This window comes from Protopterus annectens, chromosome 6.part1, assembly GCF_019279795.1.
Source record: "Protopterus annectens isolate FY-2018-M chromosome 6.part1, PAN1.0, whole genome shotgun sequence".
Lineage (NCBI taxonomy): Eukaryota > Metazoa > Chordata > Ceratodontiformes > Protopteridae > Protopterus > Protopterus annectens.
Genome location: NC_056738.1, coordinates 406,811,013 through 406,838,643, shown reverse-complemented (window position 1 = coordinate 406,838,643; position 27,631 = coordinate 406,811,013). Strand labels below are relative to the sequence as shown.

The window sequence follows — 27,631 nt, the reverse complement described above, 5'->3', positions numbered from 1 at the left end:
CATGAAGCCCAAGGCCTGCAGTACTTTTCTTGCTGTTAACTTGTTCAGTTTTGTTAGTGCCAAGAAGTATAGAGGGAGTTCTTTTGTTTTTCTGTAGTCAGGAATGCCATTTGTTTTACTGTGTCCAATTCCGCCCAAGAATGTCCTTGTTTGGGATGGTATCAGCCTTGACTTTTGTAAATTGACTGTGTATCCCAGTGCTTGTAGCAAGTAAATGACCCTTTGTAAATCTGTTGTCAGCTTGCTTTTGTTGTCCCCTTGTAGCAGGCAGTCGTCCAGGTATGGGTAAATTTGAATTCCTGAAGTCTGCAATGGCGATTACTGATGCCAGGCATTTTGTGAATACTCTGGGCGCAGTAGATAAGCCAAAAGGCAATGCTGAGAATTGATAGTGCTCTGATCCTGCAAGAAATCTGAGGTATCTTCTGCAGATTGGTCGAATGGGGACGTGCAGGTATGCCTCCTTGAGATCTAGAGTTACCAGCCAAGACTCCTTGCCCAGCATGGGAAGAAGTTGCTGTAGGGTCAGCATTTTGAATTTTGGGACAATGATGTATGTATTTAAGGTGGACAGGTCGAGAATTGGTCTCCAACTTTTTCCTTTCTTGGAACTAGGAATAGTCTGGAGTAGAACCCCTTTCCTTGCTCTGCTGTTGGCACTCTTTCCACAGCTCTCATGTTTGCTAACTCCATTATCTGGCGTAGAGCCTCTGTTTTTGATTTGGAGGTAGATTTGGCATTCCTCTTTGACTGGGAAAGTGTGGAAGTGAAACCGTAACCTTGATCTATGGTTTGTAAAATCCACTTGTCCTTTGTTATGTAGTGCCAGTTCTTTGAAAATAAGGTTAACTTTCCGCCTAGAGGAGCTGCTATTTGTTCCCTGGTAGGCGGATTTAGGTTAAGTCACTGTGGTTGTGTTGATGTAGTGGCAGTGGCTGTGTCTGCGCCTCTGTTGTTACCTTGCCACTGTCTTCCTCTGTAGGCACCTCCTCTGGATTGGTTTCTGCCTCTGGAACGCCTATTCCTGCCCCTTTGAAATTTTGTGGAGTCAGGAAAGGACCAATTTTGGCAGGCCAGTTCCTGCTAAACCTTGGGGTTGAACCTGCAAGAAATCTTTAACAGTTTGAACAGATTTTGCCTTTTCTTCCATTTTCTTCATAACCTGCTGGGCAGATGTACCAAACAAACTTGTCTTGTCCATAGGAGCATCTAGCAACTTAGCTTTAACATGATCCGGTAAAGCTTGTTCCTTTAGCCATGCATGCCTTCTTATCACTGTGCCTGTCATGGCTGATCTAAATGAAGCCTCCAGTGCATCATAGCCACATTTTAAGGAATGGTTGCTAACCTGTTGTATGTTATTTACCATCTCTAATACATATTTCTTATCAAGAGATTCATCAGTGGTTAGTTTTTAGTTAACTGATCCAGCATAAACTCTTGGTATTGTATCATGTGAAACTGACAGTTTAAAGCTCTAGCTGAGAGAGTAGCTGAAGTGTAGACCTTTTACCCCATCTGTCTAATGACCTTGCTTCCCTTTCAGAAGGAATAGGGTTTTAGCTATGGTCGCGGCTACTGCCTTGGGGCCCTGGGATATAGTTTCTGGGTCTGCAAGTGGAGCCTTGTAAAGGTGGTGATGAGTATCTGGCACCCTGTAAAATCTGTCTGGTTTGGCAGGGGCTGGGGGTAAAGAATCTGGAGCGGAGCAAACATCATTGAAAGCATCATCCACCACAGAGAGAACAGGGGTATAGCTAAGGGCCTGTGCTGTGGGAGGTGCAGAAAAGTCCTAAGTCTTTTTCTGGAGTCTGAAAAATCCTGTTGCTGCCATTGGAACTGTTCTCGCATGGCATGCAAGGTTTCCCCAAAGGAGAATTCTTCTGGTGGGGAAGCAGCTGGGATGGATTCTTCAGCATCAGAATCTTCAAAATTGGAGAAGGGAGCCTCTGGCTGGTCAGTTATGTCTGATTCATCAGCAGAATCATCAGAGGACACTGGCTCGGGGCTCTGCCCTAGGTCTCTTCTCTGGGGCTGAGAGGCCCTGTCTGGGTGAGATTGAGATCCTCTAATTAAAGAAATTAAATCTTCTGCCAAAGTCAGCATTTGAGAACTAGAAGAGGGCCTGGATGTGGGTGGTTTAACAGGCACTGTTTTAGTAGTCTTGGCTGCTTTAGCCCTGGCGAAGGCCTTAATGGACATGGCTGCTGGAGGCCTAGCAGCACCACGTGCTGGGGTAGAAACATCCAAGGGATGGTGTCTGATAAGTCAACCACCGTAGTGGGTAAAATTTCTGAAGTCGTTTCAAGAGTTGTAGCAGGGGCCTCAGTTGTAGGAATAGGTTCAGCTGTACTTTGTTCAGTTTTCTCGGTTTCGGCCGAAACCGAGACACTCGCGATTTGCTTGACCATGGTTTCGGCCTAAACCGCGGACCGCTAGTGTCGGTCTTTATCTTTGCGTTTTTTGCTAGATTGGGTAGTCGGAGGATCCGACGGCATAATGTACGCAAAATCAGAACCGAAAAACTGTTCTGCAAACTCCGACTGACGCCTAAGCGTTCGTCGGTTGAAAGAAGCACAGGCGAACAGGCTGCTACGTCGTGGGCTGGGCCTAAACAAGGCAGACAGTAAGAGTGGAAATCTTTATGAGGTATTTGTTTCCCACAGTTTAAACAATTGTTAACTTTTTCTGACATCGGCTGAGGCAAGAAAGAGTCCCCAACGGGGTACTTAGCTTTAGAAGTCTTCGAAGTAGTATTCGGTAGAAGTAATCTCTGGATCCGACCGACCGGCACTTGCGAACAGCTTCTGCTTCGGGCGCCACGCGGCAAGAAAGACTGAGGAAAATGGCGTCGGCTGATGCCTTTATACCCGAAGACCAACAGAGATGACGTCGGGTGGAGTGCGACATCAGCCGAAGCCGGACCCGGACTTTGGAATCCGGCCGACTGAAAGGCTGCCTGACGACAGGACAACCGACTGAAGGGCTGCCTGACGACAGGACAACCCACTTGTTATGACTGCAGATGCATCCATGAAGGACATCCCTTATGTCACCCCGTGGACAGGCAGGAAATGGGGAGTCCACAGCTACAAAGAAGCCAGTCACAAGTGGAGTCCCTCAGGGATCAGTCCTGGGAAGTTTCCTTTTTGGCATTTACTTCTCTGAAGTCAAGGTCAATATCAATGACCTCTGGCTAACAATTTGCAGACTTCAAATTAGGAGCGGTCACCGAATTCCCCCACCAACACAACTGTTCTCCAGGAAGGGCTGACAGAGCCATGGACTAAAACTAAATGCCATGAAATGCATAGTAGTGTCCTTTGGGAAGTCCTCAACCCATGGTGCCGATATAACTGTTAATGCACCCCAAGAGTTAACTCCGTAGTCAGGGTCTTGAGGACACACAGACAGTCTATCCTTTGACCATCACATGTCTACTGAACCAAGGAAATCAGTCTATGCTGTGCAACTTATAAATAAAGGTATGGTATCTAGGTCCAAGGAAGTAATTTTTCTACTGCATTCAGCATTCAGACAGACCAGAGTACAACTCTTTTCGTATTTACCTAACCAGGCATATCCAATAACTGGAATGTCCACAGAGATCCCTCACTAAAAGAATACAGGGTGTTAAGTAACATGTCTTATGCATACCACCTCAAGGCCCTATCCCTGTATTCTGTCTCCTACAAACTGTTGAGGGAAGATGTATCCCAGGCATAAAAGGCAATGTCAGACCCCACTTTGATGGACCTACTGCATATCCACAAACTAAAAGCACTAAATTACCTATTCTAAAAACTTAAACCTCGATTGTGATATACCACCTGCTGGAGAAACAGGTGCGTGTCCCAGAGACTACCCCTTCTCTGGAACAGGCTCCCCAGCCAAACGAAGCAGGAGGTCCTCCTTAACCCAATTCAAGTATAATTTGGGCAACTGGATGGGGAACAGGAAATTCTTCCCTAGTTTGGCACCTACAACTCTACTGGACACAGGAAGCCTGTAAATGGTTCATCTCCAAAGTGCCTATTTACACTTATCAAGGGTATGAGAACTTGTCAGATATTTGGGATGCTTGGCTAAGCTTAAAAGGCCCATTGTGGTTGTTAGCCTAGTAAACATCTATGAACTTATTATGCTGTATGTTGCAGAAGATGTTTACATCCCTAGACAAAAGTATTTTTGATGCCATTTGATTTGCTGATGTACAGTATATCCATCAATATTGAGTTGGAGGATGCCTTGTATGACAATACACGGGTCATCTCTTAGCACTCTGCAGGATACAGAGTGCAGTGACAGGGCTTTGACGTGGTTCGTGTAAGACATGCTTAGGCCTTGTATCCTTTTAGTAAGGTTTCTCTGCGAGCATTCCAGTTGTCGGTGCCTGGACAGATACATGCCAAAGGGGGCATATATTCAATGACTGGCCTAATGAGGGTTGTGTAAAGGGGGACAATGCATCCCTAGATCTAGACAATTCCTCTGTTTAAAATGTGCAGTATAGGAGGACCTACAACAATACACACGTTAATCAAAAGTTGTGCGTCTATCTAGACAAGTTCCCAAATCCCAAACAAATGGGTCAACTCTCAGGGGTGCATTGTTAATGTGGTAGTTCCCTGAGATAGAAGACTTTCTAAAAGGATAGAATATATATTTTTGGTATTTAGTTTCACTCCATGACTTTGGCACCAATTATTTGGAACAAATCTTCCTGCAGGATGGCAAAGTCATTTGTGAATTCAATTACTGCTCCTATCTTGCAGTCATCTGCAAACTTAGTCAAACAGAGCCCTTTGGTAAATGCTTTTATTTCAGAGGTCCCAGCACAGAACTCTGGGGACTCCACTGGTGACTGGTCTCTTTGTGGAGCTAACTTCCCCTTTTTTGGTTTCCTGTCTGTGAGCAAGTTGGCAAGGACCCCCCCCCCCCAAGTTTATTTAGCTTTCCTATTATGCCCAAGTGCAGAACTGTAGCAAAAGCTTTGGCCAGGTCAAAGTATGCAGTGTGTACTATACTACCTTCATCCATTGCTTGGTAACCTGCCCCTGATGAATCCAGACAGACCGGTACAGTGTTTGAATGTTCCCTATGCCCTGACTGATTAGTTCCATGAGAAGAAGTCTTTCCATGGCTGTGCATACGAGGCTGGTCAGATTTATAAGTACGTGAAGGTCTTCCCGTACGCACCGGAATGACTGTAGCTATACTCCATTCACTTGGTAGAAAACCTGTATGGAGGCAGAGCCTGAACAGTGTTGTTAGGAGTATAGCTAAAATATGCTTCAAGTTTTTAAAATGCATCCAGGGATATTGTCAGGACCCATCAATAGAGTATTTTTAGCATTGGATAACATGTTTAGGACTTGGTCTTGTGTGATAGCTACAGGCAAGCCAGTTTTAGGCACATCTTGAGGGACAGACAGAGGGGTAAAATTAGAGCTAAAATTTACTGGGCTTGATACATCTTCAGTCTCACAGCAGCTCAACACATTGTAAATCTCAAAAGCACAAAGCATCAAACAACTAAAAAATGCCTTATGATGGTCTTTGGCTAGGGTAGCTATTTTAGCCTTAAACATGGCTTTGGTAGAGTTTAAGCTCCCGAGATGTTTTGCTGGCAAGGACTTAAACATTCCTTTAACATTCTGGGAATTACTTTCAGTCAAATTTCTTCCCTTTAATTATAAAGCTTTTTGATATTATGGTTCCACCACGTGGGTTTCTTTCAGTGGTTTGTTCTGGAGCCCACAGGGTACAGCTGCAGCCACGCATCCATTTACATACTGGTATAATGTGATGGTGTATTTTTCAGCATATTCAGTGGCATTAACTGTCCAACTATAGACTAGGGAATATCTAAAGGTACCGTGGATGGAAAGGATCTCTGGTTTCAATTTTATTTCAAAGGAGACGGCTTTATAGTCAGGCTTAGCAAGTGATAAAGATATGCAAGGGACGGTGAAAGATGCTCCCACATTAGTAAGGGCAATATATTCCCCCTAGTGGGTACTCAACTGTTCCAGCGCATTTGTAATGATAAAGTCCAAGAATCTCTGTGCTTGTGCACTAGTGGTGGTGTAGGTTTCCCAGTCTACAGTTTGATAGATTTAATCACCTAGGAAAATGGTAATGAGAGATTAATACTCAGCGATTCCAGTTCCTGCAGATAGGCATTGCCTTTCTTGTGTTATAGAGGGAGTTCTACAGCTAGCTAATATATGGCAAGAGACCTTTTTGATGGCTACTCTGACACGAAGAAGCTCAAATCGCATCATACTGCTTTACCAGCTTTAGACTCTAGACACCCCACACCTTCTTCACCTCCTGTGAATTAGCTTGTATAAATGTGTGGAAGGTATTGTAGCCATGCACAGCTTAAGTGCTCTCTGCTATTTTAAACCAGGTCTGAGTCTCTACAGAGATATTAACGTCCTACAGTATGAGAAGGACTTGTAGGGAGTGGTGTTTCTTATTTAGGCTCCTAGTACTGATCAGAAACAACTTCATATTTTCCTTTGCTTGTTTTGTAATGTTAGCAGGCTTATCAGGTTGGTACTGCCAAAAAAAATTCCAGTATTGGGGTGGACACGGTCATTGCTAATAATCAAAACCCGAAAGGGGATATATGCAGGCCATCCCCAGCAAAGCAGCGTGGTCTGTCGATCACATCCTCTCAGGCTGACAAATACTGGACCCCCTTTTAATGACACCAAAAGCTAAGGCAATTTATTGAAGTCTATTTTTGCTTGCATCACAGCATCATCCTTGGAGATGGTAGAACACTGCTTAATGCTAGACTCACACCTGCCCTGCACACACACACACACACACACACACACACACACACACACACACACACACACACACACACACACACACACACACACACACACACACACACACACACACACACTCTGACAGGTCCATCATGTTTCTATTCATACAGTACAGGGAGGTAATGTCACTGACACCAGCATGAACAATAAGAGTGATACTGGTACTTGCTGTTCAAGGACTTAAGTATATACGTGATCTGACAGATCCTGGCATTAGACAAGTAACTATCACTCTTCATAATAATCTTTGGCATTGCAATGGTTCAAAGGTTCATAGATTAGTACTAAGCTAACTGCCCTTATGAGCCATTTTAAGCCTAGCCAATTTCCCTTGTGAGACTTGAACCCTGCACCTTGTGTTTGTAAGGCAAACACCTTAACCATTAGGCCACCCTCCATACATTCCATTACATAAAGAAAGAAAAAAAAAAAAAGTGTTTTCATTTCTTGAACTGATTTTAAATTCATTTTAATAAACTGCATTTGTTTTAGCTAAAGGTCTTTAAGCTGATATTACTAATTCCAGTACATAGTGGTACTGTATTTTGCAGTTTAAAATGGTCTAACTGTTGGCATTAAAGCCTAGTCTCATGTAGTGTGTGTGTGTGTGTGTGTGTGTGTGTGTGTGTAAGACTAGTTCAGGACTAGTTTTTGCATTAAAGCAGTTCCAGGCCAGTCAGCTCAGAGCTAAGGGTCTAAGAGCTCCAAAGCTGATATTGCTGTGATCTTTTAAAATTACTGTTGCATTGTAATAATTCCACGACACAGAGAAAGAAAAAAAAAAATTTGATTAGAATTTTCATTTCCGATTAAAGCTGCTGATTAGAGAGCATCATTTAAGCATCAGTACCAAACAGCAGAGACTGTTGTATAACAAAAGTTCCATCCCTGCTCACTTTCATTTCCAAAGTGTTCCAATCTTTTGGCAATCTAAAAGTAAAAGAGTGGTGCCATTGAAGATTGTAATCTAGAGAGAGTACCATCAGTTATTTTTGCAACCTACCATGAAAAAGATACAGTATTCAGCAACCATATGAGGACTGACCTTACCAGTTAACAAAAGTAACCCTGCTAATTTGCTTCATTATTCAACACAGTCTATTACTCTCATCCCCCTCACTCACAAAGAAGGGTAAACATCTCCTCTGTTGCACTTACATTTACTTCTCAGCCATGGCTTTGTGTGTGACATGTTGTTGTTACTGCCACAGCAGCAATGTTTTTGATACTAAACAATGGAATCTGACTTTCTTTTGAGGGAAATACTGTCATTTACTGTCCACTTTTATTTTATTTTGCCTTTTTCTGCCTCAAATATTCTAATATTGGTGATAAACTTGGCAGAAGGTGACATGCACAACTTTCTAACAATGTTCTCACAACTGGAAATGGCATCACTAAGTACTACTTCTTCTTTCGGCTTTTCCCGGTTAGGGGTTGTCACAGCGGATCATCTGTCCGCTCATAATTGGCAGAGAAGTTTTACGGTGTTGAGTTGCCAGCCCAGCACACACACACAACACACACACACACACACACACACACACACACACACAGCCAATTTAGAGTGTCCAATCCACCTATTGCATGTCTTTGGGATGTGGGAGGAAACCTGAGCACCTGGAGGAAACCCACGCGACCACAGGAAGGACATGCAGACTCCGCATAGAAGGCACCCCAGCATCACTAAGTACTAATATCTTATAAAGGGAAAAGTCAAGACTTTCCTAATTAGTAAGTAAATAAAGTAAGTTAATAAATAAAAGTAAATAAGTAAATCGATCTATCTGAATCAATCTTATGAGAAACCTCTAGGAAAGTAGTAGTCCTTTCTGCCTCCATGCATGTTAAAATGCTGATAAACAGAATTATTTGCCATCAGCCCTTTTCATCATTCAGGGAGAAAAAAAACTAATGAAGTTAGTGCTGCACAATGTTTCTCAAGGATGTTTATTTCATTCCTGCACTTTGTTGATGAATGAGAAGTTATGTACTTACCATAACGTTCCATGTTAGTTGTCTTCTTCTCGCCTTCTTTCTTGCTGGATGGGTTCGGAGCCAAACCTTGGCTCCGACTCGGCCTATTACTAAACCTCAAGAGCTATTTTTACCGGCTCAAGGCTATCCTATGTCCCATAATGCTAGGCGTGATATACCCAGATCTCGTTTGATAGCCAACACTATGGACATACATGTCCCCACCATGACTGAGAATATACATCTAGGTATACAAAACTCTTATAAGAGCTACCAAGAAAAAGAGGTAGCTAAGGAGATAACTCTCATGATAACACATCTCAGAAGATACTCTCGGTCTTGCCAGGCTAGGGGGATGGAGGGTGGGACGCAAGAAAGAAGGCGAGAAGAAGACAACTAACATAGAACATTATGGTAAGTACATAACTTCTCAATGTTAAGTTGTCAATCTCGCCTTCATTCTTGCTGGATGGGACAGCGTCCCTAGCACCTTAGTCCTGGGTGGCTCAATGGAACAAACTCTTGAGTAAGTGGAACCAAAATCAGCCCTACTTCTAGAGGTCATGTCCAGCTTGCAATGAGAAATGAAGGTATGAGGAGAGGCCCATGTGGCCACTGCACAAATGGAGTCCATTGGCAATCTTGCCTGAAAGGCTACTGAAGAAGCTAATGCTCTGGTTGAATGAGCTCTGGGCTTAATAGGGAGCTCTTCATGCCTCAATTGGTAAATCAACAGAATGACAGAGGTCAACCACCTGGACAAGGTTACTTTGGAAACTGGCAGGCCTTGTTTCCCTTCCATGTAAGACAGGAAGAGCTGTTCTGATTTCGTCTGCTTGGTTCTATCCAGGTAGAAGCGCAATTGACGGTGAACGTCTAGACAATGTAACTTCCATTCAGACCTATTGGTATAAAGTGGGAAGAAAACAGGAAGATCGATGGTCTGATTCAGATTTCTTTCAGAGAGTACTTTGGGTAAAAAGTGACACTCTGTCTTTGTGAAAAACAAGGTAAGGAGGGCGAACACAAAGGGCTTGAAGTTCTGATACCCTTCTCGCTGAAGTGATGGCTACTAAAAACAGAGTTTTCCAAGAGAGCAACTTTAATGAACAGGAAGCCGCAAGTTCAAAGGGAGGGAGAATTAAAGACGACAGCACCAAATTTAGGTCCCATGGTGGGGGAGGATCTTTTACCGGGGGCCTAAGTAAGAGGGTTCCTTTTAGAAAGGCTTTACAAAGTTTGTGAGACATAATGCTGGTCTCTGACAATCCAACATGAAAATTCGCAATGGCTGCCAACTGAACTCTGATGGTGGCTGAAGAAGATCCCATTTGAAAAAGTTCTGCCAAAAACTCTAAGATTGTATGGACAGGGGCTGTAAAAGGGTCAGCTTGTTTCTCCCCTGCCCAAACAGAGAAACGCTTCCATTTGCTAGCATAAGTCTTTCTGGTAGTAGACTTGTGCGAAGCGAGGATGATGTCACGAACTGAATGAGAGATTGAGGGAAGCCTGGCTAGGGTTGGAAGTGGAGCAACCAAGCTGTGAGGTTGAGAGACTGGAGAGATTGATGCAGCCCGCCCGACTGATGTGTCAGAAGATCTGGCGCTGGGTCCAGATGCCAGGGTTGATCTAGTAGATGATGTTGCAGGAACGGGAACCAAATTTGTTGAGGCCAGTAAGGGGCAACAAGGATCATTCTGGATCTCAAAACAGTTGCTTTCTGGATTAGCTGAGTAATTAAGGGAAAGGGGGGGGAGGCATACAGAAGGCCAATCGTGGACTAGAGCATCTCCGGGGGGAAGACCTGGGAGAGGGAAGAGGGTGAAGAAGTCTGGGCACTTGCTGTTTTAAGGGCTTGCAAAAAGATCGCAGCAAGGCTGACCCCCACCTCCTGAAGATTTTTTCCGCTACTAACTGGTCGAGAGACCACTCGTGGGGCATGAGAATGGCTCTGCTCAGCCTGTCTGCTATGACGTTGGACTTCCCGGGAATATGCGCTGCTACCAAAAACCGTTGAGAAGAGATCACCCACTGCCACAGTCTGAGTGCTTCTCGACATAGGGGGTAGGACCTGGTTCCGCCCTGCTTGTTGATGTACCACACTACAGACATATTGTCTGTCTGAATTGCAATAGTCCCGGTGGGTAGAGAGTCTTGAAGGGCCTGCAACGCTAAAAATACCGCTCTCATTTCCAAGACATTTACGTGTAGGTGGCTTTCGAAAGGCTGCCATGTGCCCTGGACTGTCCTGCCCTGAAAATGCCCCCACCCGATCAGGGAGGCATCCGTTGTCACAGTAGCCACAGGAGGAGGAAGGACAAAGGATCTGCCCTGAAGAACCTGAGGGGAGACCATCCACCACGAAAGGTGTCTTTTGCATGACTGAGTGATTAGAATGCTGTGTGACATTGGAAGCTGTTGAAAGGACCACTGGGAAAACCGCATCCATTGCGGGATCCGCATGTGAAAGCAAGCTAGGGGGAGTAATGTGATAGCTGCTGCCATGAGACCTAGGGTTTTTAGTACGAATCTGGCCTGGACTCTGCTCTCTTGTAGTAGGATTTGAACATGACCTCGAATGTCTGAAATCCTTTGTACAGGCAGTTTTGCTGACAACAGCATTTAAAACGGCGCTTATGAAGGTAATAGACTGACAAGGCGACAAGGCAGACTTTTCGGGTGGAGGGTATAATCTCTGGAATGAAGTAGCTGACGCTTGGTGGTGGCAGTAAGGAGCCAGTTGTCTAAGTATGGAAACACCTGGAATCCTTTTCGTCTCAGGTGAGCCGCAACCACTGCCATGCATTTGGTAAACACCCTGGGGGCTGTGGTGAGGCCAAAGGGCAAGGCTCTGAATTGGTAGTGACTGGCTCCCAGCCAGAAGCGGAGAAGCCTCCTGGAGCGCCTGTTCATTTTGATATGATAGTACGCATCCTGAAGGTCTATAGAGCACATCCAATTGTCCTGACCCAGGAAGGGTAGAATGGACTGAAGCGTGACCATCCGGAATTTCGTTCTTTGAACAGACTTGCTCAGTCTGCTGAGATCCAAAATAGGTCTCCAGTCCCCTGTCTTTTTTGGTACCAAAAAGAACTTGTAGTAGACTCCGGATCCTTGCTGGTCTGCTGGGACTGGCAGGATGGCTCTTTTTTGTAGCAACTTTGAAATTTCTAGTGCTGCTTGATCCCTCAGACCAGGTGGAACGTCTGGAAGGGGCCCTTTTGGCGGTTGTGGGGTATGAATAAAGGGAATTTTGTAACCCTCGGATATGATGGACTGTACCCAAATGTCTTGCGTGAGGGAATGCCAGGCTTCTGGGTACAGTGATAGTCTTCCCACAACTGCCTCCGAAGGTGGACAGTCGGGCAGCTCCTCAGGGGTGCTGGAAGGGTTTGTCAGAGAAGGATTCTCTGCTACCCTGATTCTGCGGACCCCCCCTGCCCCTCGGGCGGCGTCTATTATTGTTCCCTCCTCTGCCTCTAGAGGGAAGCTCACCACTTGCGTCAGGCAGTACTCCCTGAGCTTTGCGGAACCACATTTTCCCACCTTTCTGACCCTTGGGGTATGGTCTAGAAGGGGTAGAAAAACGGACTCCTACGGCACAGAGAGTCTTGCCTTCCTGCTCGCACCTGGTCAATGTATCCTTCACTTGAGGTCCAAACAAGGCAGAACCATCAAAGGGGGTGTTAGTGAAGGACGTCTTGAAGGGGTCAGCAAAGTTGCAAAGCTGCATCCAGGCGTGTCTCCTTAGAGCGACACCCGTGCCTGCAGCCCTACTCGCTCCATCGGCTGCATAGGAAATGAGCCGCATGGAGGAGTTTACAATAGAGTTTAGAGTCCCCAGCTGGGAGGTGATCTTTTCCTGAGACCCCGCAGCTGATGGGTCCTGTAAGGTATCACCCAGTTCCTTGAGAAGGTCTCTCTGGAGACGGGTGAAATGGCACAAATAATTCAGCGAACGCATAGCAAAGGTCGCTGAGGAAAACACCTGCTTGCCATACCTGTCCATAGTCCTAGATTCCTTATTAGGAGGACGGACAGGTACTGAAGGGTCAGTCATTTTTAGTGGCTGCCACCACCATGGCATCAACAGGGACGCCCTTAGTTAGAAACTGCTTGTCAGAAGGGGCTGTAATAAATTTTGTAGGCCTCCGGGGAGTTGGTTCCATAGTATCTGGAGCAGTTTACACCTTTCGAGCCACCACATCCTTGAGCGGGGACACCCAGGAGGTGGAAGGGCGAGAACCGAACGCATCCAGGTACACCGACTCGTCCTCAGAAGGGTTAAGGGCAGACCAGTTTCCCCTCTGCTTAAGAATCTCCAGGATGTCAGAAAATGAGACATCCTCAGAGGGGGACCTTGGGGACCCTTCTGAGTCATACAAGTCAGTGTCCGATGTGACTGTCTCAGGGGAGTCTATATGCTTCCTCTTGCATTTTCTCTTTCGAGGGGAGGCCTCAGAAGAGGAGGATACGCCCAATGGGGCTACCTGTAGCGTCGGTTCTCCACGCTCGGGATCGAGAGAGCGGGTAGAGACTGAAGCAGGCACCATAGAGGGAGGAGCTGAAGGAGCCGACCGTGGAGAAGGCACAGGGGCCAACACACTCTTCATGACCTCAAAGGCGCCCCTATCAGGCAGGGAAGGGGGTCCCCGCTCCGGAGAGACAAGGACTCCTCCCGGCACCGAGAGGGACGGCTTCGAGGCCGGGGCCGAACTCACCTGCGCCTAAGCTCCGAGAGGGAGAAAGGGGTCGGACAAGGGTCCGATGCCACTCATCCCCTCGGAGCCGACGAGAGAGTCCCGGCGCCCGGATCCCTCCAAGGATGGAACCAAGGAAAAGATCGGAGCCGACGAGGGAGCCGAAACGGGTGGTATCTGCTCCGACGTTCCCGACCCCTACGATCTCCGGCTCCGAACTCACAGGAAGAGTTGGAGGAGGAATCGAAGAGGGAGTAGTTAAAGCCACTGCCTGATGAGGAGGGCTATGCAACATTTGGGCCAGTGCTTGCGACTTAAGTAGTTTGCTAACCACCCTCTTGAGGTCATGGTCCGACAGCCTGGAAGACCGAGAGGAATGGGACCTGTGACTCCGCTCCGATAACAAGGGACACTTCGGAGCAGAGTGGACAGATTCCAGGGAAGGAGACCTGGAACGCTTCTTGCTCGAAGATGGCTCCGACAGCAGAGTCGGAGCCAACTGAGGCCTAGAATCATCGGTTCCGGTCGGAACAGATGCAGTGGTAGTAGTAGCACCGCCCAGCGACGGCTCCGAACATGGAGCCGACGGTTTGGCAGGCTTAAAAGGTTTACTCGACGAAGGCTTAGCCAGGGAACCTTCAGGCTTTAACAAGCCTCTCAAAATAAGTTTATTCCTGCGTTCCTGCAGGACTCTTGGACTGAACGCATGGCAGACAAAACAAGAGTCCTGCAGGTACAGAGGGGCCCAAGCAATATACACAAGAAGTGTGACCGTCTATCAGAGACATCTTCTGACAGCACGAGTCACACTTCTTGAAGCCCGAGACCTTAGTGTCTTTAGACATCCTGAAAAAGGGATGACTGTCTAGTCACAATCAAACACACACACACACACACAAAAGTAACAGGCTAGGAAAAAATATAACAAAACCCCACACTTTTTAATACACTCTATGAAGGCAAAAACACACACACAAATAAGAATGGATGGGGATTGGCCAAGGGCCTAACTATTAGGTGAGGGGAAAAAACAGTATCAAAAACTACCTAAGAGGGAATCCTAAACAGGGATCAAAGGGTAGTAACTAAAAAAAAAAAAAACACTATCGCTAATATTTTAATCTCAAAAAGCTGACTAAAAATATTAATACAACTTGAGCTGGCAAAAAGACACAACCTCGTAGCTGAAGCGGCAAACAAGATCTGGGTATATCACGCCTAGCATTATGGGACACAGGACAGCCTTGAGCCGGTAAAAATAGTTCTCGAGCTTTCGTAATAGGCCGAGTCGGAGCAGAGGTTCGACTTCGAACCCATCCAGCAAGAATGAAGGAGAGATTGACAACTTAACATCAGATATTACAGTGTACCTGTCATTTCTGCTCCCTATGATTTTAATAATATGAAACAGACTACCCCCAACGTCACACATTCTTTAAATGTCACAGAGTAGAGTGAAAGTCAACATTACCTGTAACATTAAATACAGAATTTTAACGTGCCACTTCATGACTATTACCAAAATCAAATGGGAATGGATCAGCACATCTTCAAGCTCCTCATTTCATTTGGACAGAAGGACCTCAGTTGCTCTCATCAATACACTCTGATACTACATTGTGCAAGGTAGAGATCTGAACATACCTGTTGCTGTTGCTTGACTCTTTCTTCATGTTGCTGCTGCATCAACATTGCTGCCTGCTGCTGTGCTAATTTCATCTTGTCCTCTTCTGAAAGACCTGGGTGTTCTCTAGGAGGTGGTGGTGGTGGCGGCATACGGAGATGTGGAAGATGCCCCATACCAGGAGGTGGTGGTGCCATTCCCATTGCAAATGGCATTCCCATTCCAGGTGGAGGCCGCATGCCATGCATTCCCATATGAGGTGGAGGCATCGGCATGCCAGGCATCTGCAAAAGTAAAAAAGATCAGCTATACAGAAAATTAATTACAAACACCCCTAACATGACAAGTAAACAGAAGACATATCACCAAGTATGTACAGAAAAATATACCAAACTGTTCTTAATACCAAAAGTAAACAGAAATTGGTACATTCAAATTAAAATATGAACTGAAAAGGACTTGTTACAACAAAAACAGACCATCATAACTGCAATGATAAATGACCTACAGACTACTGGTGTTGCACACAGAAGAAAGACAAAAGGAAGCATCCTCCCACTACCCATCTCAAGTGCTCTCATATGGACTCCGTTGATGTCTTGCATACCACATTTCAAAAACAGAGCTAATTTGATTTTAAGCTTTAATTCTCCATTTTAAATCATTCAAGTCTAACAATATGGTCCTATATTTACTAAGAAAAAAAGAGAAACTCCACAACTAAACTGAAAGAACTGAAATCAAAAGAACAAAAACAAGTGTCCCATTGCTGCTTCGATTCTGAAGAAGTCTTGGTTTTTAAAAATAAAAAATCCTAAAACCAAGGTTCCAATAAAGTGAGTTATGGGGGGGGGGCACCATGTGTTTTTTGTTCTATGGTCCCATATTTAACAAACTTCACTTTATCCTGGGTAAGTAAAAACGTGTTTCCTCCCAAAAAAGGCCCATTTATTTTGACCAGGCATTCCGTTTCTAATACTTTTCTATAACCTACGATTACTCCAGATAAAATCATTCACTTGCAATTCTAGGAGATATTCTGATGCCCTCCCAATGAGAGGAACAAAGACACCTTGAAGTTTCAAGTCGATTATTCAGTTAAGTAGGCAGATAAAAACGAGTGTTCTTGCTCTAATACATTATACTCAAAAGGTCAGTTACTTAGCACCAGTTAAAGACGATGCTGGGGAGCTGAAGGAAAATCTGGAACAAGGAAAAACAAGGAGCCAATCCCAAAGCTTAAAGATTAGTCCCTTATTTGAATATTCCTGAACGACCCAGGAGGGTTTACCAGGCCAGCAGCCACTCTTAGTTTAATAATGCAAACACCCGCTTTGATCTATACGGACTGATTTTTTTATATTACTGTACTGCCTGTAACTCGATTATAGTACTTGCACAGTGGATATAAAGTGTACACATCCCTGTAAAAATGCCAGGTTTTTGTGATACAAAAAAAAAATGAGACCACAATAAAATCTTTTCAAAACTTTTCCCATCTTTAATGTGACCTATAACCTGTACAAGTCAATTGAAAAACAAACAAATCTGTTAGGGGAAAAAAATATATAACAAAAAATGTGCAATAAGCTGGCTGCATAAAAAGTGTACACACCCTAAAACCAATACTCTGTTGTACACACCCTAAAACCAATACTCTGTTGAAGCACCTTTTGATTTAATTACAGCATTCAGTCTTCTTGGGTAGGATGAATGCTATCAGCATGGCACATCTCGACTTGGTAATATTTGCCCAAGCTTCCTTGCAAAAGCACTCCAAATCTGTCAGACTGTGAGGGCACCTCTTGTGCACAGCCCTCTTCAGGTCACCCCACAGATTTTCTATTGGATTTAGGTCTGGGCTCTGGCTGGCCATTCAAAAACTTTAATTTTCTTCTGGTGAAGCCATTCTTTTGTTAATTTGGATGTATGCTTGGGGTCATTGTCGTGTTGAAAGGTGAAATTCCTCTTCATCTTTCTATAAGACGCTTGAAGGTTTTGGGCCAAAAGTGACTGGTATTTGGAAATGTTAATAATTCTCTCCACCTTGACTAAAAGCCCCAGTTCCAGCTGAAGAAAAGTAACCCCAAAGCATGAATACTGCCACCACCATGCTTCACCGTGGGGATGGTGTTCTTTTGGTGATGCAAAGTGTTGTTTTCGCACCAAACGTACCTTTTGGAATTGTGGCCAAAAAAATTCAACCTTAGTCTCGGACAATAACACATTTTCCCTACATGCTTTTGGGAGACTGTACTGTTTTGCAACTTTTAGCTGGATGTTTTTCTGTGCAAGAAAAGGCTTCCATCTTGTACCCCTAACCCCATAGTCCAGACATATGGAGAATATTGTCACATGTAGTACACAACCAGTACTTGCCAGAAATTTCTGCAGCTCCTTCAATGTTGCTGTAGGTCTTTTGGCAGCCTCCCTGACCAGTTTTTGTCTTTTCATCCGTTTTGGAGGGATGTCCAATTCTTTGCAAAGTCACTATTGTCCCACATTTTCCCTACTTTTAGATGACTGTTTTCACCGTGTTCCATGGTATACCCAATGCTGTGAACATTTTTTGTACCCTTCTCCTGACTGATACCTTTCAACAATGAGATCCCTTTCATGCTTTGTAAGCTCTCTGCGAACAATGGCTTTTGCTGTAGCAGGCAACAGATTACACGTCAGGTAAATCCTGCAAGGACAGCTGAATTTTATTTGGGGTTAATCAGAGTCTCACTAATTGATGGCAGGTGTGCAACCAAGAAGATTGAATGATGTAATGAAATCAAAAGGTGCTTCAACAAAGTATTAGTTTAAGGGTGTGCACACTTATGCAACCAGCTTATTGTATGTTTATTTTTTATATTTTTCCCCTACAGATTTGTTTGTTTTTCAATTGAACTGTACAGGTTAAAGGTCACATTAATGGTGGGGAAATGTTTTGAAATTATTTAATTGTGGTCACTCTCTATTTCACAAAAACCTGGCATTTTAACAGGGGTGTGTACACTTTTTATATCCACTGTATGCTGAATATTCATATGCATACATCTTGTCAATGTTTTTATTTTCTCATTATTGTATGCTCAAATCTCTCTCTCATTACTACATACTCAAATGATTTCACTCTACTCATGTAGGTCACTTTCGCTCTGTATCTGGACTTCCCCTGAAAAGGTGTATATTACCCAGTTGGACTTTCATGGGCAAGAAAAGCAATAAAAAATAAAATTAATACAAACATCACAACTTGTGCTGGAATGGACACACCAAAATTAAAGTTCCACTCTGTTCTTTTCACAGTGGTCAAATTTACCTACACTAAGAAACAAGGCGGCTCTGGTACAGATTAAACATGAAGCCCAACAATAAATTGTCACACTGGGAGATGGAAATTTGAGGGCAAACTCTGTCTGTCAAAGCTTGTCAAGGACCGCAAGTATTAACCATATTTAAGCACACTTAAATATATAAAATGCAGAACACCGTCCCAAGAGAAACACCTAAAAAGGGAAGCATTCCATTTGAAATTAAATTGAGAAAACTGCATTAATGACATGACAATCAAATAAACATCCTACAAGTCTAAAAGAACAGGTGGTATCTATTCCCAGAAGTGCAAGGGATTGAAACAATTCCATCCAAAACGTCTGGACTGAAAAGCCAGGCATCTTTACCCTACCAATAAAGCAATACATTGACAAGCTACTGTCAAGCTGTTTGCACTGTGTTGTGTACCGCCCATTTTACATTAGTTGACATATGTTAGGCAGTCAAGCTTCACTAATGCTACACTAAATACTAACAAATGACTTGCTTCCATACTATACACTCATATGAAGTTGCCCCAGCCTCTTACTCAACAGTTGTCGCACTATATTTAGATACAACTATATTACATCCTTGTGCAATGAAGCTCTTTTGAATACACACATGCCTCAGTATCTTAAATTATCTTAGTGAGCTTCTAGAGCAAATGAACCGAAACCACTTTTCATACAACCTATATCATCATTCAAAAACTACTGCCTCACACCTTACAAAAGCAGCTCCTTATACCTTAATTTGTGCAAGCCTCAACAACTTTAATGCACTTAAATGTTCAATGTTCAGCCAAGCATCATGCAATGCTTCCTTCAAAACTACAATGCTCACTTAAACTCAAAACAGACCACCTCTTTATCAAGCACCTCATACAGTGCAAACATCGGTCCAAATGCAGAGAGATGACAAATTGGAAAGTACAGGAGAGCAGTACTGCTGGAATTGAATTCATCCTCAAGTCTCGTTAAACATTTTCAGGAGGTGGACCCAGTTTTTCACAAAATCTCACCAAGACGACACTAATACATAGGCTGTATTTTATACAACATACATCACTGGCAGAAGGTTTAAAAAGACAGCTGGGTACCAAAGACCCAGGATAAAAAAAGTGCCCAATCCAGGTAGGTGTACTGGTGCCAGGACTGGAGAAAATGACAATGTAAAATCTTCAACACGTGGAAACATTCCTATGATGGGGCTAGGCCAGGCTCCGGGGTGGGCTGCCCCCCGTTATAGAAGTAGTAGTCCACAAAAGGGAAATGGTTACTATTATGCAATAATCCCAGATTTTCCAAACAGAAGATATACAAAAAGACAGAGAGAAATTAAAAGAAAGAAAAACACTTGTGAAAAAAAACCTGCCAAAAACGTCAAACCTATTAATGAACACAAATTTGCAAGAGAGATTTATGAAAAACATTATATAGATCAAAAAAACTTGGGCCGTTTGAAAAAAGAAAGAAGCAACTGAGAAAGTGCAAAAATATAAAAAACAAAATCTAAAGATTTTTAAAAGGTATAAAAAAGAAATATGGACATGGGAAAGAAAAAGATTTAATATGATGCAGTATTTACGCAAAGGAGAAATGCAAATTAAATCAATACAAAAAAAGCAGCCCCAAAGATATTCGAAGGGAATGACAGGCAAAAGCATCCAGATATAGAAAATTTCACAATACAAACAAAAACTAAGATCACAGAGGGGAAACGTAGAACAGAAGATTAGTAAAGCAGAAGTTAAAAAACAGAAGCTGAAGTGATGGAATACCTGTGAAGTGACAGATTTAGTGAGGAAAGTCTAACACATCACAGCATGTTGGAACGACGAGTCCCCCCTAAGTAAAGATGAGCAGGAGACACTGAAAAAGAAAGAAATATGGACATGAAAGAAAAGAAAGAAAAAAAAAAAAAAAAAAAAAGAGAGATTTAATATGGTGCAATATTTATCCATAGGAGAAAGCTTGTTGGCTGTTGGTGAAGCACCCTCCAAGAGGAAAAAACGCTGAGAGAAGAAGGGAGCCACTTTTGAGATTTTAAGTATTTTTTCTCTGTTTATTTGCTAAGTTTTTCTGCATAGCTGCCTAGCTTGAGCATTTTCTGGCTTGTTAAACTTGATTTCTGTATTAGTAGCTGTATTTAGAGCACAACCAAAAGCTGTTTGCTGAATTTCCTGTTTGCACTTAATTTTAAATCGTTTTTTTCTTAAAACTTGCATATTTTCTGTCCTTGACCTAGCACTCTTGTGTGGGGTCATTTACTGCACTGTTATAACTTGATATTACTTGTGAACCTCTGCTATCTCTGTAAAAAACAAAAACAAAAAAAAAAAAATCTTGCTTTTTTCCCACTTTTCTGAGAGTTAAAAAAGTTCAGTTACAGGCTTGCTGTTCCTGAACTGTTTGAAAGTTTCTGTGAGGCCATTTTTGCTTGGGCTGAAGGAGGGTCTCTGTGTTCATCAGTGGCAGTGACTAACATTGAGCAGCTTCCCTGCCCCCCGGAGAGGTGGTTACTGACTTGAAACTGTAGTTTTATTGGCCACTAGGGGTCATTTCCATAACTCCTTCATCTTCCTCTCTTAAAACCTAGTTGCCTCGTGGTTTGAGCGTCTTTTCAGGCTTGTTGGCTGTTGGTGAAGCACCCTCCAAGAGGAAAAAAACGCTGAGAGAAGGGAGCCACTTTTGAGATTTTAAGTATTTTTTCTCTGTTTATTTGCTAAGTTTTTCTGCATAGCTGCCTAGCTTGAGCATTTTCTGGCTTGTTAAACTTGATTTCTGTATTAGTAGCTGTATTTGAGCACAACTAAAAGCTGTTTGCTGAATTTCCTGTTTGCACTTAATTTTAAATCGTTTTTTTCTTAAAACTTGCATATTTTCTGTCCTTGACCTAGCACTCTTGTGTGGGGTCATTTACTGCACTGTTATAACTTGATATTACTTGTGAACCTCTGCTATCTCTGTAAAAAACAAAAACAAAAAATAATCTTGCTTTTTTCCCACTTTTCTGAGAGTTAAAAAAGTTCAGTTACAGGCTTGCTGTTCCTGAACTGTTTGAAAGTTTCTGTGAGGCCATTTTTGCTTGGGCTGAAGGAGGGTCTCTGTGTTCATCAGTGGCAGTGACTAACATTGAGCAGCTTCCCTGCCCCCCGGAGAGGTGGTTACTGACTTGAAACTGTAGTTTTATTGGCCACTAGGGGTCATTTCCATAACTCCATCTTCCTCTCTTAAAACCTAGTTGCCTCGTGGTTTGAGCGTCTTTTCAGGCTTGTTGGCTGTTGGTGAAGCACCCTCCAAGAGGAAAAAACGCTGAGAGAAGAAGGGAGCCACTTTTGAGATTTTAAGTATTTTTTCTCTGTTTATTTGCTAAGTTTTTCTGCATAGCTGCCTAGCTTGAGCATTTTCTGGCTTGTTAAACTTGATTTCTGTATTAGTAGCTGTATTTAGAGCACAACCAAAAGCTGTTTGCTGAATTTCCTGTTTGCACTTAATTTTAAATCGTTTTTCTTAAAACTTGCATATTTTCTGTCCTTGACCTAGCACTCTTGTGTGGGGTCATTTACTGCACTGTTATAACTTGATATTACTTGTGAACCTCTGCTATCTCTGTAAAAACAAAACAAAAAAAATAATCTTGCTTGTTTCCCACTTTTCTGAGAGTTAAAAGTTCAGTTACAGGCTTGCTGTTCCTGAACTGTTTGAATGTTTCTGTGAGGCCATTTTTGCTTGGGCTGAAGGAGGGTCTCTGTGTTCATCAGTGGCAGTGACTAACATTGAGCAGCTTCCCTGCCCCCCGGAGAGGTGGTTACTGACTTGAAACTGTAGTTTTATTGGCCACTAGGGGTCATTTCCATAACTCCTTCATTTGTCCTCAGAGGAGTGGTTTAAGGCAGTAACTTGTAGTTTATTGGCCATTTTGGGTCATTTCCTGTCTTTTCCAGCCCCCTGCTATAAAGCACGCTTTAGCGCGCATTAGCGCAATTTAGCCCGATTTAGCACGGAGTTGCTACCGTTGCACACTAGGGCAGCTCCGGTTAAGCAGGTTTAAACTATTCGGGCTACCTAAAGTCCACTCTTCAAATTTTCCCTTAAAACTACCTTCCTCGAACTATACTACTGATCTAATCAGCGTATCCTATAATTAAAAAGATCATCTCTACTTGACTCCAAGTAGACTATTCTCTATCTGTTAAACGTAGCACTTGCTCCTACAGTACTTATTACCTTGATACGGCACTCTTGTCATAGATAGTACCCCAAAAAGGCAACCCCCCATTTCTCGGTCACCCACGTCCTCCGGAATCTTTTTTAAAGTTTTTTTTGTCTATTCCTTCTAGCATGTCGAAGGATCAGTTGCTAGTGTCCTCTCCTGCTCAGCTGGTGAACCTGGGAATATTGAGGCAATGTTACAATTGCCTCATGTACACAGACAACCCTCTCCTCCTCCCACAAAACACAAATACATGCGAGAGATGCAACTATACGGCCAAACTGGAGGCTGAGCTCTCTCAACATAGGACTGGCAAGACCAGTCAGGAGGAGAAGGTTACCACACACACTATAGACCCAGTCTCACATAGTACCATTACAACCTCAAATCATACACATAAACACACAAAGACATACTCGGAGGCTCTGATCAAAAATCTACCAAAACAGCAGAGGCCACCAAAGCAGACACCCAAACAACCACCACCTCAGAACACAACACCTGCAACACATAAACCTCACAGTCAGAGTGTCAAACAGTCACAGCCCTTAAGGCCAAACACAATGCCAGACACACTAGTCATTGGTGACTCCATAGTCAGACACACTGACGTCCCGCTCACCAGACTGAGTAAGGAGAAGGTCACAGTAAGCTGCCTGTCGGGCGCTAGAATCCGCCACATAACGCAAGCACTCAGGTCTCTCAACAGCAGGTACAAATATGACTCAGTCATTGTCCACGCTGGTGTAAACGACCTGAGACGTACCTCCTTGGACTACATGAAAAGAGACATTGAGGAGCTCTCTGATTATGTAGCCCAGGCAGGTATGACCCTGACCTTGAGCAGTATCCTACCTTCACCAAGAATGATGCCACAATACAGAGATAAGATGATCAGCTTTAACAATTGGCTTAAACACTGGTGTCATTCAAAGGGGATCCAGTGTCTGTCTGCCTGGGATGACATGCTGGACAAGCCACGCTGCTTCAAGGGACGGCTTGCACCTGTCACCCTGGGATTCGGATATTGGCAAAGGCTCTTGCCACCCCATAGTGCCTTTTTAGGCAAGGCTCAAATTCTAAACCTACCACCCTAGAACACAAAAAGGAAAAAACTAAGGGTAATGCTGCTCAATGCCAGAAGTCTAAATCTCAAAATGCACGCACTCGAGGCTCTTCTCAGTATGGAGAACATCGATGTCTGTGCTGTGACAGAAACCTGGTTCAAGGCTCCTGAGAGCACCCCAGCGCTATCAGGTTTTACCTCATATCATGCGTTCCGCCCCAAAATCTGGACAATACCAAGAAAGGAGGGTATCCATATTCATCAAGGACACCCACACCTCAAGACTGGTGGCAACGCACGATGCATCGGAGACCATCCAGGTGCAATTAACCATAGGCAAGACTGCTCTGCAAATTGTAGCATGTTACAGGCCACCCTCACAAACTCAGGAACCTCACATGGCCTTCCTGAAAACACTAGAGGGATAAATGTATCACCAAACACCATCATACTAGGTGACTTCAATTACCCTAATATAGACTGGGAACACTACTCAAGCCCAAACACCCTAGCCCAAAAGTTCCTGGAATTCATAAACTCAAATGCCATGGAACAACTAGTCACCATCCCCACAAGAGGAGATAACATACTTGATCTCATCATCACGAACATGGGAGCACAATGTTCAACACCGGAGGTGTACCCCTCACTGGTGAGATCAGACCACAAACTAATCTCGCTGGAGGTCCTCATCCCACCCCACCTGAAATAAAAAAGACCACAGTAAAGAACTTCTCAAAAGCCGACTTCACACTTCTAAAGACTAGTGTGGTCTCCTTTAAGGCCCCGAGCGGCGAAAACAATACTCAAGCCGCTGAATCACTTACAAATGCCTTCTACCAGCACCTGCAGGACTGCATGGATAAGGCAATCCCAAGCAAAACAAAGACTCTTTGTACCAAAGGCAAGCGTCCAGTCTGGTGGACCCCAGCCATAAACAAACTCTACAACAAAAGGAGGAAGCTACTACAAGATAGAGCAAAATCCTTAAAAGGTAAGACACCCTTGATCACTATAAGTAAAAACTAAGAGCTCTCATAAAATCATCCAAAGCAAATTTCGAGAGAAAAATAGCTAAAGACTCAAAAGACAATCATAAGGCCTTCTTTAGCTATATTTAGAAACCTGGGAGGAAACTCCCAGATATGCTCAGAGCTAGTTCAAAATGATGTGAAGATTACTGATCCTACAGACATTGCCAACATACTGGCTGACAGGTTCAGTGCAAACTTCTCCCCTCCCAAAAGGGGAGATATCTATACCAAACGATTGCAGCCCCCCAAACATCTCCAGCGCCCAAGTGAGAACTGCTCTCTCCAAAGCAAAAAACACAGCATCCATGGGACCTGATGGTGTCCCCGGCTGTGTGCTCCATGAACTCAATGAGGAATTAAACCCACAGCTAGGACAGCTGTTTAATCAAAGTCTTACCTCTGGATACGTACGCAAGGAGTGGCGCACTGCAACTGTGGTACCACTTCACAAAGGCGGTGCCTCCACCGACCCTGGAAATTACCGGCCCATTAGCTTGACAAGCCTTATCTGCAAAGCCATGGAGAGGATCATAATGGACCTCATAAATAAAGACATAGGGAATTTGCAGACTTTGGATCCAACCCAGTTTGGCTTTGTCAAAGGCAGATCATGCCTTTTAAACTTGGTTGACTTTTTCGAAACAGTCACCAAAGCCATTGATGAGGGAAAGGCAGTCCATACAGCCTACCTCGATCTGGCTAAGGCCTTCGATACAATACCCCATTCGGGTATCATTGAAAAACTCATCAGCTTAAATGTCAACCCATACATCACAAGATGGGTTGCAAACTGGCTGAGTGACAGAACCCACAGGGTCAGAGCTGCTGGCGCCATGTCAGACTCAAAGCCTGTCACAAGTGGTGTCCCACAGGGCTCAGTCCTGGGCCCACTCTTGTTTGGCATCTACTTTTCCGGTACAAGCAAACACAGGAGGGTTATGGCTGACAAAGTTTGCAGATGACTGCAAACTGGGCGCCATAGTAGAAAACACATCTGACACAGATATCCTTCAGAAGGGTCTCACAGAAACGGATAACTGGTGCCAGAGCCACGGCCTAAAGTTAAATGCCAAAAAATGCATAGTCATACCCTTCGGGAAAAACAAGGTTACCCCTAGCTACCAAATAGGTGGCAATCCACTGAGCACAGAAGAAGTTATCAGGGACCTGGGGACCCAGGTTGATAGTAGTCTGTCATTCGACACCCATGTAGCTAAAGTAGTTAGGAAGACCTTCTACATTGCCCACCTTATCATGAAGGGATTCTCATCTAGATCAAGGGAGGTCATAGTCTCCCTTTACTCATCACTCATCAGACCAATGATTGAGTACAATGCCCCATTCGGAATGTATCTGACCCGACACTTGCAGCAGCTGGAGAGGCCACAAAGTTCCTCACCAAAAGGATAAAGGGTCTCAAAAATCTGTCCTATGCTGCCCGACTGAAAGAACTCCAGCTCTATTCAGTCGCCACCGCTTGCTCAGAGGTGACCTTTGCCTAACATACAAGGCCATGTCAAACCCAGATTTGATGAATATGCTTCACCTCAAAAATCTAGATCCATCAGAGCCACAAGGGCGGGAGACTTAAACCTTGACACGGCTATTAATAGGACGTGCTGGAGGGATAGATTCATCACCCAAAGACTCCCTATGCTGTGGAACAAAATCCCGGTACATGTGAGGCAGAGCACCTCGCTGGCCTTGTTCAAGAGAAATCTTGACCAATGGATGGGAGATCGCAGATATACCCCAGGGATTACCTCAGTGTCACTGCTCGACAGAGGCACAGCAAAATAATGGGTATAGTTCCCCATACTAAAGGGGTGGCGTAAGCCACAAAACGATGGGCTAGGCTTGTAAATGCCCTCGGGCAGATAGCCTAGTATGAACCTATGAATATAAAAAGAGCTGCACCAGATTATTTGAAGAGAAATGCAGGCAAAGGCATCCGGATACATAAAAATTTAAAACAAAAAAAAAAAAATAAGAAAACAAAGAGGAAAAGTCAAAAAGAGGATCAGTAATGGAGAAGTTAAAGAAATAGAAACTGTGGTTATGGATTACCTTAACACCACAGCAGGATACAGCAATGGATCCCCAAATTAAGGGGAAACCAGTGGAGTTAGAAACATCTGATCAGCTGCCATGTGAGCAAACCAGTACATAAGTTCAGTTGGAGTTGCACAAAAAGGGAAGGAACCGGAAACTGTGGCAAATCTGACAGTCAATACTGTTGAGTGATAAGCCAGAGTGTTCCCTTATGAAAGAGCAAAGGATGACCCAGGATGAAACTGAAGAGAATGTGGCACAGGAAGATGCTCTGGAACTTTCTGTAGAATGTCCACAGAACATGGAGAAGAATGCGCCTTCATTTTAGAAGAAAACTAATGTACGACAATAGAGATGGACATACATATTAAGATCAATGAAAGAAAGACTAAAAACAGTCAATAAAACCCCAAAAGTTAGCAGTTTGATAAAATAAATGAACAGTAATTAGGACAGTGCACAGCAATTCATGCAATATAACAGAAATAAATAGGATATATTACTGTGCAGCTAAATTAACAGAAAGTCTTACCACAAAAACGCAGGGCAGTAAGGAAAAGGAAGGGGAGAAATCAAATGCCATCATGGAAGAACCGAATAGAGAAAAGTATATTGAGATTAAGACAAGAAGTGTCACTATTAGAGTACAGAAGAGGGAATAGTTGAACAAAAATACTCAAAAGACAGACATGACACGAGCGATGCACAGTACTGTAAATTAACTAAAAAGATCAGCACAGGCAGAAAAACTTAGCGATATGAAACAATTTACTGATGACCCAAAAGTTTTACACAGAAATGGGAAACAA

The 27,631-nt window shown here is 43.7% G+C and overlaps 1 protein-coding gene across 1 annotated transcript in view; it reads right to left on the bottom strand.

Annotated features, from left to right (window-relative positions):
• Window positions 1–27,631, bottom strand: part of SF3B2 (splicing factor 3b subunit 2) — a gene marked incomplete in the record, with an annotated part of 1,007,319 nt that overhangs the window by 913,670 nt on the left and 66,018 nt on the right. Inside the window, 1 exon segment of the mRNA XM_044075829.1 lies at window positions 15,170–15,433. Coding sequence (XP_043931764.1) covers window positions 15,170–15,433 — 264 coding nt within the window.